We start from the raw sequence: 10,836 nt of genomic DNA, 5'->3' as shown, positions 1-10,836 counted from the left end.
TTCTTTTAACAGTGAAAGCTATCAAAATATTAAATTGTATAGATACCATGTGTCATAAATAAACGTTTATAATACATGTTAAAGACAAAAAACAACATTTTACACGAAGATACTGACCAAAAAATGTTCTATTACTATACTATATACAAACTACTACTACTAATATAATACTATACAATATTAATGACAAAACCATATTTTATACAAAGATACAGACCCAAAAATATGACAAAACGATGATGACGTCATGTCTCTGTGAGCAATGGACTTTTGCGTTAAAGTAAGCCGTCAAAAATTTAAAAAAGGTTAAAAAAAACAGCATTATTTTAACATCAGTCGAACTGAAAGCTGCGGACATCAACTTTGATGACGTTAGATCGCTGAAAAAAATAGATTTTTTAATAATTTGCTGGGGATTATTGAATTCCTGCTAATAAAACTTTGATAACAACGACTTTATAACGTTAATATATCTGACATAGTTTGAAATTTGAATATTTTCATATAGTGGTGTGCCTTGATATTTTTTATAAAATGTGCTGCATCAAAAAAAAGTTTAAAAAAAACAATGCTTTATGTAAATGTAAAATGTTGATACCCAATTCCACCACTAGGGGTGAAGTCTGGTGTTTCCCAAAAGCGGTCAAGACCGGCTATTGGCGCTCCGGAGAGTTCCAGATCTTTGACAATGGTTGGGATGGATGAAAAAAAGGTCAGCGGGTGTCTTTTCCGCCAACTCAGCGGAATGACGGCCCTCGACCAATGGCGGCCCTCAGCTGACGGGGCTCTTTCGGCGGAGGCCCCCCCACCGGGCCATAAATGAGAGCGCGCGAGAGGCCACGGCTAACGGCTAGCTAGCATCGCCTTCTGCACAAAAACAGACAAAATGCCAGGAACCAAAGGTGAGCCATTTTTAGACACTACTTTTTGACAACTTGATTTCTGATTGGTTGTTGACGTCGAGGGATTTTTTGTTGTTGATTTTTTTTACAGGTAACAAGTCGGACAAGAAGTCAACTACCAAGGTGGGAACTATGATTAAAATATGATCAAAAAGGAGATGATTTGGAGAGTGATATGATTGTTATGATGGATTTTTTATATTGTTTTTTGGGGGGAATTAGCATGTCGCTAATGCTAAAAGCTTTTTTAAGGATATTTTGTTTTTATTCCCATAGTGCTTTGAGGAATACATACACACACAAAAATCTTATAAAAAATATAAAAAAATAAAATTGGAATGTTCCAAAATAAATAATAATGATTGAAGTATATATATCAAAGTAAATAGAAAAAAAATGGTTTAAATTTTGTATGTTTTGTAAGTATGTATTCCCATAATGCTTTGAGGAATACATAAAAAAAATTTGAAAAAAATTGAAAATTAAAATTAATGTAGAAATTGGAACGTTTTAAGATTATAAAGTATATATATATCAAAGTAAATAGAGGAAACTGGTTTAAATTTTGTATGTTTTAAATAGAATTTCTGACTGAAAAGATAACTGTGGAATTGATTAAAAAAATGAATATTTATTTTTTAATGTAATTTTAACTTTAATTGAAATTTCTGTTCATCAAATAGTTTTTCATTTCTTATGAATTTTTTTATAACTTAGATTTTTCCAATTTGTATTGTTTTTTACTACTACTATTTTACTACTTTTTAAAAACTACTACTACTATTTTACTACTTTTTTTAAACTATTACTACTACGTTACTACTTTTTTAAGACTACTACTATTTTACTACTTTTTTTAAACTACTACTACTTTACTACTTTTTTTAAACTACTATTACTTTCTGTTCATCATTTTTTTTTCATTTTTTTATGAATATTTTTATAACTTAGATTTTTCCAATTTGTAGCGTTTTTTTTACTACTATTACTACTATTTTAAATAACTACTACTATTTTACTACTTTTTAAAAACTACTACTACTATTTTACTACTTTTTTAAACCAGCACTACTACTTTAATACTTTTTTAAAAACTACTACTACTATCTTACTCCTTTTTTTTAAACTACTACTACTACTACTACTACTACTTTACTACTTTTTTAAACTACAACTTCTACTTTACTACTTTTTTTAAACTACTACTTTTGCTATTTTACGACTACTACAACCACTACTTTCACTATTTGACTACTACTATTCTACTACTTACTATTTTTATAACTTAGATTTTCCAATTTGTATCGAATTTTTCACTACTACTACTATTTTACTACTTTTTTTACTACTAACTACTAAGTTACTACTTTTTTTACTACTTTACCACATACTATTTTTATAACTTAATGTTTTAAATATTTTACTTATATATTTCCATATCCTGCTTTTATTAGTAGTATTTTCATATAATTATCTACTCCCTGAACAGTTTTTTTGATGTTTACATTTGTATGAGGCGTACCCGCTCATGCTAACCAATCAAATTAGCTTAAATTCTCTCCTGTCTGGAAGGTGCATTGCAAGAACACACCTCCATTTGTGCGTTAATAAGCCGCAAAATGTGAAAGAAAGATGACATTTGTGATATATTTGTATGGTGATATGGTAGAGCACTAGTTGCAGCTTTAGCTCTGGCTAACATGTTGACATATGGACCGGCGCTTCCTCAGCAACCTCAGAGTCCTAAAGAGCAGCCGAAGAAAGGTGATCAGAAAGGAGATGACAACAAGAAGCAAGGAGGTAAGAATTTAAAACCATATTTTTCAAGCAATAAAACTCATTCTATCGGGCATAACCAGTGTGGATCGAACGTAGCTAGCAAGCTAGCCCGACTCAAGCTAAACGTAGCTAGCCCGAGTGAGGCTAACTGTGGCCAGACTGGCAAGTTCGCCTGAGTTTGATTCATTTAATAAGGGACAGCGCATATTCATAAACATATTCATATCCATGGAAATGAACGTTTATATGTAAATATGTAAGATTGTAGCTGTGACAAGCGTCAAGCTAGCGCGAGTTTGCCCGTGTGCAAGAGAGATAGCATGTCAGTCTGGTCGTGTTTTGCTTCGGTGGGAGTTCAAAATGGAAGCTAGAGGCGGGGCTGGATTTGAACTAAAACACAGAAAAAATGGATTAAAAAATGACAATTATGGATTAAAAGCCCTGAATATTCAGTTTTTTATAGATCTAAAACAATGTTTGAGCTTTTTTAATATATATTTTTAGATTTGACAAAATGATTTTTGAACTAAAAAGACAGAAAAAATGATTAAAAAAATACAATCATGGATTAAAAGAACTGGATTAAAAGCCCTGAATATTCCGTTTTTTATCGATCTAAAACAATGTTTATTTGAGCTTTTTTATATATATTTTTAGATTTGACAAAATGATTTTTGAACTAAAAACACAGAAAAAAATGGATTAAAAAATGTCAATGATTGATTTAAAAGGGGGAAAACCAGGAAATTTGATATAATGGATTAAAATATTACAATTATGGATTAAAAGGACTGGATCCAAAGCCCCGAATATTCATTTTTTTATGAATCTAAAACAATGTTTATTTGAGTATTTTTTAAATATATTTTTAGATTTTACAAAATGATTTTTGAACTAAAAACACAGAAAAAAATGATTAAAAAATGACAATTATATATTTAAAAGGAGGCAAATCAGGAAATTTAATATAATGGATTAAAATATTACAATTATGGATTAAAATCCCTGAATATTCATTTTTTATAGATCTAAAACAATGTTTATTTGAGCTTTTTTAAATATATTTATAGATTTGACAAAATTATTTTTTAAACTAAAAACACAGAAAAAATTGATTAAAAAATGACAATGATTGATTTAAAAGGGGGAAAATCAGGAAATTTAATATAATGGATTAAAATATTACAATTATGGATTAAAAGCCCTGAATATTCATTTTTTAATAGATCTAAAACAATGTTTATTTGAGCTTTTTTTATATATATTTTTAGATTTGACAAAATGATTTTTGAACTAAAAACACAGAAAAAATGGATTAAAATATTACAATTATGGATTAAAAGAACTGGATTCAAAGCCCCGAATATTCAATTTTTTTATAGATCTTAAACAATGTTTATTTGAGTATTTTTTAAATATATTTTTTGATTTTACAAAATGAATTTTGACCTAAAAACACAGAAAAAATGGATTAAAAAGTGACAATTATTAATTTAAAAGGGGGAAAATCAGGAAATGTAATATACATCTATACTTTTCATTTTCATTTGATACTAAAACAGAAAGTCGGCACTCATCATTTCCTTTCCGGGCCGCACAAAATGATGCGGCGGGCCAGATCTGGCCCCCGTGCCGCCACTTTGACACCCGACTCGGGCTAGCGTCCCTTGTGGCCAGTCAATCTATCTGTGCGTGGCGGTCTTCCCTCGCAGGACAGCCGAAGGGAGAGAAGCAGTAACTTCCAGGCGTTCGTCAAGATGGCTCTGGAGACGCTGCTGGGCTCCTGCCGTCGCAAACACGGGGGTCCTCGCGGCGCCAGGCAGGGCTGAGGCCGCCTCCGGCACCCCCGACCGCCTGCCCGGGCCGTCCGAGCCGACGTGCCGGACGGGCGCATTCGTAACACGGAGCTCCTAGCAAAAAAAACGCTTTGTCATCCTTCCCCAAGCCAATTATGGACCGTTTAACTCATCGACTGCCGTTGATGACGATAGACGTCCAAGCGTTTAAAGCGGGAGGGTCGGCGGAGAAAAAAAATACGACCTTCATATGCTGCCAACCTCCCGTTTTATTCAAATTGGACGTTTTCTAGTGATAAAGTCTTCGTTTAATGGCGGAAGCAGGAAAAACCCTTTTAATTGACCCTACCAAGATGGCCCCCGGGGCGGCCATCTTGGTAGTGGCAACGTTCCCATTAAGGCATTAGAATCAAGCTATTTTTTTAATCATCTGCCATTCGGTAATCGTCTGCCATTGACGACAATAGACGTCCAAACCAATCAAAAGTGGGCAGGATGGCGGCCAATGAAACGAGGTTTGGTCGTCGCCATCCCTCCCACTCCGAATGGATTGGACGTCTACTAGGAATAAACCCATTGGGTGGAGGGTGCATTTTTTTTAGCCAAATTTTATTCATAACTCATTGGCTGCCATTGACGTCACTAAACGTCCAATTCAACTCGTTTATTTCAATTCCAAGTAGTAATCCGATTGGACGCCATATGATTGGGCATCTATCATTGTGAATGGCAGTGAAAGAGTTAGCGGTCGATATGTTTTTCTTGTAAATAATGAGTCAAATAAACATATTTCTTACATGATTCCAATGCGTGTTCATACTCATGCTTTTTGTGTGTGTTTGATTCTTTACAAAATCCCAATTTAGCCAATTTCTGATGACAAAACAAATAAATAAATGAGTATAAATACTTTTAAAAGCAAGTAAGCTATTCGGATACATTTCAACTATCGTTACTTCAATACTTTTCCATAATTTTCCAACCGTAAACGAGGCGAAAAGAGAAAATACGAGTAAAGGGATTTTTCACCCGAGTCAATAGGTGGCAGCATTTCACTAAAAGACGCCACTTTAAGACGAAGAAGAGCGGTGCGCGGCGTTCAAATGTGTTTTTTTTCCGGCGGTCTCCCGTTTCACTTGGACTAGCTAACATGTCATCCCCAAAGGAAAGGTAATTCTTTGTCTAAAACGGGTTTTATAATGATGAAATAATCGGTCTTTCCGCACGGGAATATTGCCGTAAACTCCCGGTTTGGGAACTTTGTTGACTAACAAAATGTAAACAGTTTCGAGACCTTTTTTCTTACGTCCATTTTCAATAACAAACGGACTCGTATTGTAAGCGACCTAAGTTGAGCTAGCTAGCCGTTAAATATTGTATATACATCATTGGTTCTTCAAACATTCATATTCCGTAAAGGAATATTGTTAAATAACATACTTTTGAGGAAAGTATAAAAGGTCCTTTTTCAATAACAAACGGGCTCGTATTGTAAGCGACCTAAATTGAGCTAGCTAGCTAGCCGTTAAATGTTTTATATACATCATTGGTTCTTCAAACATTCATATTCCGAAAAGGAATATTGTTAAATAACATACTTTTGAGGAAGGTATAAAAGTGGTAAGGCATAATTTTAACCATAACACTAAATAAATGACACGCAACGACTTCGTTTTTCGCTAAATTTAATATAGTATAAAATATATGTACAGTTTACCTACTCAAAAAAATCATAAAACATTTAAAAGGGGGGAAATCCGGAAATTTAATGTACATCTAGAGCAGGGGTCGGGAACTTTTTTGATGGAAAGAGCCATAAACAATTCATATCTTTAAATGTCAATCTTTGAGAGCCATGCTCCGAATTTAAAAGTCAACATACATAAAAATGTGTCCTTTTTTTAGACACTTCACCACTTTTAAAGTACAAAAAGTCTCTGAATTATTTTGACAACATTGTTACGTTGTTGCTAATCAATGAGTATCAATGAGAATATCCATGCAGAAGAGTGTCATGAAAAAAATAATTCCATAGTTTCCATATTTTACCCCACAGGTTAGTGGAGAGTCATATGCCCCCCGAGCCATAGGTTCCCTACCCCTGATCTAGAGCAAGGGTGTCAGACTCGGGTTGGTTGGCGGGCCACATTAACGTCAACTCGATTTTTATGTGGGCCGGACCATTTTAGATAGAATATTTAGATTTTTTTTTAAATAAATGGATTAAAAGAAGTGGATTAAAAGCCCAGAATATTCCGTTTTTTATAGATCTAAAGCAATGTTTATTTGAGCTTTTTTATATATATTGTTAGATTTTACAAAATGATTTTTGAACTAAAAACACAGAAAAAATGGATTAAAAAATGACAATTATGGATTAAAAGAACTGGATTAAAAGCCCTGAATATTCAGTTTTTTATCAATTTAAAACAATGTTTATTTGAGCTTTTAAAAAAAATATTTTTAAATTTTACAAAATGATTTTTGAACTAAAAACACAGAAAAAATGGATTTTTTTTTTTTACAATTATTGATTTAAAAGGGGGAAAATCAGTTTTTTGCTAAATCTAATATAATATAAAATATGTACAATTTCCCTACTCAGTAAAATCATAAAAACATATTTTTTTTAGTTAAGTGAATTAAAAGAATATATAATATTTTTTTCTTGATCAAAATGCATTTTGAAGAAAGAATACGTTTCCAAATTAATTCAAAATTTTAGTTTAGTAAATAAGAAAAAATAAAAAATGTTTTTCTTGATCAAAATGCATTTTGACGAAAGAATACGTTTCCAAATTAATTCCAAATTTTAGTTTAGTAAATTAAAAAAATGGTAAAAAAAATTATTGATCAAAATGCATTTTGAAGAAAGAATACCTTTCCAAATTAATTCCAAATTTTAGTTTAATAAATAAAAAAAACTAAAATATTTTTTTTCTTGACCAAAATGCATTTTGAAGAAAGAATACGTTTCCAAATTAATTCCAAATTTTAGTTTAGTAAATTAAAAAAAAGTAAAATATTTTTTTTCTTGATCAAAATGCATTTTGAAGAGAGAATACCTTTCCAAATTAATCACTTTTAAATGAATTTCTTCATGTCGGTTAGCACTACACTACAAAATAAAAATATATAAATAAAATCCATGTTTTTCTAGTGCATCGAGAACCCCCGGCATTAAAAGAAGAACCCGGGGGTCCCGCCCGAGCACGGTGGGACATTCTCACCTCTTCCTGACGAGGGCGCTGTCTAACCGACGGCTGCCGACCAAGCGGAAAATCCCCCCCTCGGACGACCTTCTCGTGGGTGATCCAAAACGACGCTCCCTTTCATTAAAAAACAAAAAACAAAATGGCATACGATGGTCAACGTTTGGTCTCGCGCAGGAAAAGGTGGAGCCTCAGCAGTTGTTTTCGCTGATGGGGACGGAGTGGCAGGTGTTCTACGTCACCCCCATGTACCGATTCCGCTACACCCAGCTGAAGAGTTACGCCCGCCAACTGGCCGCCTTCGTGGCGGCGGAGACGCGGGTGGGCCCGGAGTCGTCGGCGGCGGCGGCAAGGGCGGACTTGGCCGTCAACTTCTCGGTGGTCCGCGGCCTGGCCGGGACGGACCGGGACGCCGAGGCCGTCTTCATACAGGTCAGGAACAAAAAGAATGACGAGATTCCACTATTAAAATTGTTAAATTTGTAGTTTTAGTATATGAAAATCGCTAAATTTGTAGTTTTGGTACGTGAAAATGGCTAAATTTGTAGTTTTGGTACGGGAAAATGGTTAAATTTGTAGTTTTGGTATGGGAAATGGCTAAATTTGTAGTTTTGGTACGGGAAAATGGCTACATTTGTAGTTTTGGTACGGGAAAATGGCTAAATTTGTAGTTTTAGTATGGGGAAATGGCTAAATTTGTAGTTTTGGTACATGATAATGGCTAAATTTGTAGTTTTGGTACAGGAAAATTGTTAAATTTGTAGTTTTAGTACGGGAAAATGGCTAAATTTGTAGTTTTGGTACAGGAAAATGGCTAAATTTGTAGTTTTGGTACGGGAAAATGGCTAAATTTGTAGTTTTAGTATGGGGAAATGGCTAAATTTGTAGTTTTGGTACATGATAATGGCTAAATTTGTAGTTTTGGTACAGGAAAATTGTTAAATTTGTAGTTTTAGTACGGGAAAATGGCTAAATTTGTAGTTTTGGTACAGGAAAATGGCTAAATTTGTAGTTTTGGTACGGGAAATGGCTAAATTTGTAGTTTTGGTACATGATAATGGCTAAATTTGTAGTTTTGGTACGGGAAAATGGTTAAATTTGTAGTTTTGGAAAATAGTGGAGTCGGGGGCTGCTTGCCGTAGTTGTGAGAGATGGTGTACCCTATCGACTGATTTATTTGATTTGATCGTGATAACAATTTTAGTATTGCTCCATATATAAGGCGCACTGGATCATAAGGCACCCTGTCTATTTTGGAGAAAATTGAAGACTAATGTGTGCCTTATAGTCGTGAAAATACAGTAATATGACAGCAAAGAAAGGCCAAAATGGTGCTGCCAGTACGAGTCCAAACCCCCACCCACCCTTTTTTTCCCCCTAGATCTCGGCGGGCGGAGACAAGTCGGCGTGGAGCGGCTGGCTAGCCTGCGTCAACGGCTACGCCGACTACCTGCGCTCGCTCCCCCCGGACTTCGTCTGCCTGCCGCTACTGGCCGGCCGCGGGCGCGAACCCCTGGGCGCCGCCGTCCGTTCCTGGCTGGGCCGCACCTTCGACTGCTCCTCGGCGCCGCTGGAGATGAGCCACGGCGTCCTCCAATGGCTGCTGGCGCTGTGGCTCGACGCCCGGGAGAGCCGCCCACGGCCACGCGCCCCGACCCGCGAGCTGACCGCGCTCTGGACGCTCCCCGCCGAGCCGCCGCTCCGCGTCCGCGTGGCGGTGGACTCCCGGGACGCCGGCGAGCTGTGGACCAGCGCCAGGGACCCCGAGCCGGACCAGGGGGACGAGATCCGCTGGGAGGAGGTGAGCCGTTTCACCCGCGGACTCGCCGGACACGTTTACCGACACTTCAAGGTGGACCTGAGCGCCGGGAATCTGGCGCGCGTGTCCGCCGAGGCGGGCGCCGCCACGCGGGAAGGCCGCATCAAGGTACGGCCGCGTTCCCGGAACCGGTCCGAACCGGTCCCAAGTGGCCCCTCCCCCCCAAAAGCGGTCCCAAACGGCGTCCTTTCCATTTCAGATTCACGACAGCGGGTCCCTGAACGCCACGTTGACGCTGCTGACCGAGTGTGCCTTGCTCAAAATGCCCATGTGACCTTGTTTTTTTTTTTACCCGGAACATCTCATTGGCCGAAGAAGGCCAGCTCTAGGAACGAGCAGCCGTCCAATCGGCTTGAAGTTAACATTTTTAGCCACCAGATGGCGCCGGAACGGATTTTTTTTGCCGGTTTTAAACAGACCGGATTAAGCCAAACCTTCCCCTTCCGGTGTGACGTTAAAACCATTGACGGGATTAGACGTCCAATTTGTCTGAACAAACAGTCAAAACGTCCTCGATTTTGATTTTTTTGGACTCACAAGTCAACCAAACCGAAGTTCTTTTGGAAAGTTCCCTACTTTTCCATTCGTTAACTCGGTGGTGGCGACCGGCGTCCAATCTATCCGGACTAGAAAGGTTGGAACGGATTTTTTTAGTCTTAAAAACAAAGTGCACTTCCCTGACCCAAAATGGCCGTTTGAAAACATTATTTTTGGACAGGTCAACGAGCGGAGTTGCTTTTGGAATGGCTCCCCCTTTCGGTCTAATTGGCTCACGCCATCTTTTTTTCAAACATGTGACACTCAAACTTGGTAAACATTTAAATAAGCTACCTATCGTTCAATTTCCTTCAACGTTGTTTAAACTTAACTCGTTGGTACGCCCTCTCGTGGTAGCTTTGTCAAGTGCAACTTGGCAGACTATTTAATGTGGATTTTCTCACCCTATCTTACTTTTAACCCAAATAAATGAATCGGTGTCCCTAAAAATGTAACACAGAATGACTCTTTATGCCCTTAAAAGCAAACAGGAAGTGACCCAATTAACAGAAACTGACTCAAAAGGATCAGCAATAGCAAAATGTGCCCCAAAATGAACAAAAAAAAGCACCCAACCCACAGGAAGTGACGTGGATTACCCCGTAATGAACAAAAAAATACCTAACCCACAGGAAGTGACCGGTGACGGCCCAAAATAAACAGGAAGTGATTGTAAATGCTCCAAATGAACGGAAAGTGACTCAAAATCAACAGGAAGTGACCTGTATTACCCCAAAATGAACAAAAAAAGCACCCTACCCACAGGAAGTGACCGGTGAATGCCCAAAAAT

The 10,836-nt window shown here is 37.1% G+C and overlaps 1 protein-coding gene and 1 long non-coding RNA gene across 2 annotated transcripts; both read left to right on the top strand.

Annotated features, from left to right (window-relative positions):
• The first annotated feature begins 758 nt into the window (after positions 1–758).
• Positions 759–4,874, top strand: LOC144071457 (uncharacterized). The gene is made up of 4 exons (XR_013299636.1): positions 759–902; positions 994–1,025; positions 2,633–2,702; positions 4,394–4,874. It is a non-coding gene; the product is annotated as an uncharacterized LOC144071457 (long non-coding RNA).
• Positions 4,875–5,580: 706 nt separating this feature from the next.
• On the top strand, positions 5,581–10,002 carry cenpl (centromere protein L). The gene is made up of 5 exons (XM_077616893.1): positions 5,581–5,647; positions 7,638–7,782; positions 7,867–8,121; positions 9,071–9,616; positions 9,708–10,002. The coding sequence occupies exons 1-5, from the start codon at positions 5,628–5,630 to the stop codon at positions 9,780–9,782; spliced, it is 1,041 nt and encodes a 346-aa protein (XP_077473019.1). The 5' UTR covers positions 5,581–5,627; the 3' UTR covers positions 9,783–10,002.
• The last annotated feature ends 834 nt before the right edge of the window (positions 10,003–10,836 follow it).

Source organism: Stigmatopora argus, chromosome 1 (genome assembly GCF_051989625.1).
Source record: "Stigmatopora argus isolate UIUO_Sarg chromosome 1, RoL_Sarg_1.0, whole genome shotgun sequence".
In the NCBI taxonomy this organism is placed as follows: Eukaryota; Metazoa; Chordata; class Actinopteri; order Syngnathiformes; family Syngnathidae; genus Stigmatopora; species Stigmatopora argus.
The sequence above is the reverse complement of the archived record's forward strand: the minus strand, read 5'-3'. Positions and strand labels throughout refer to the sequence as shown.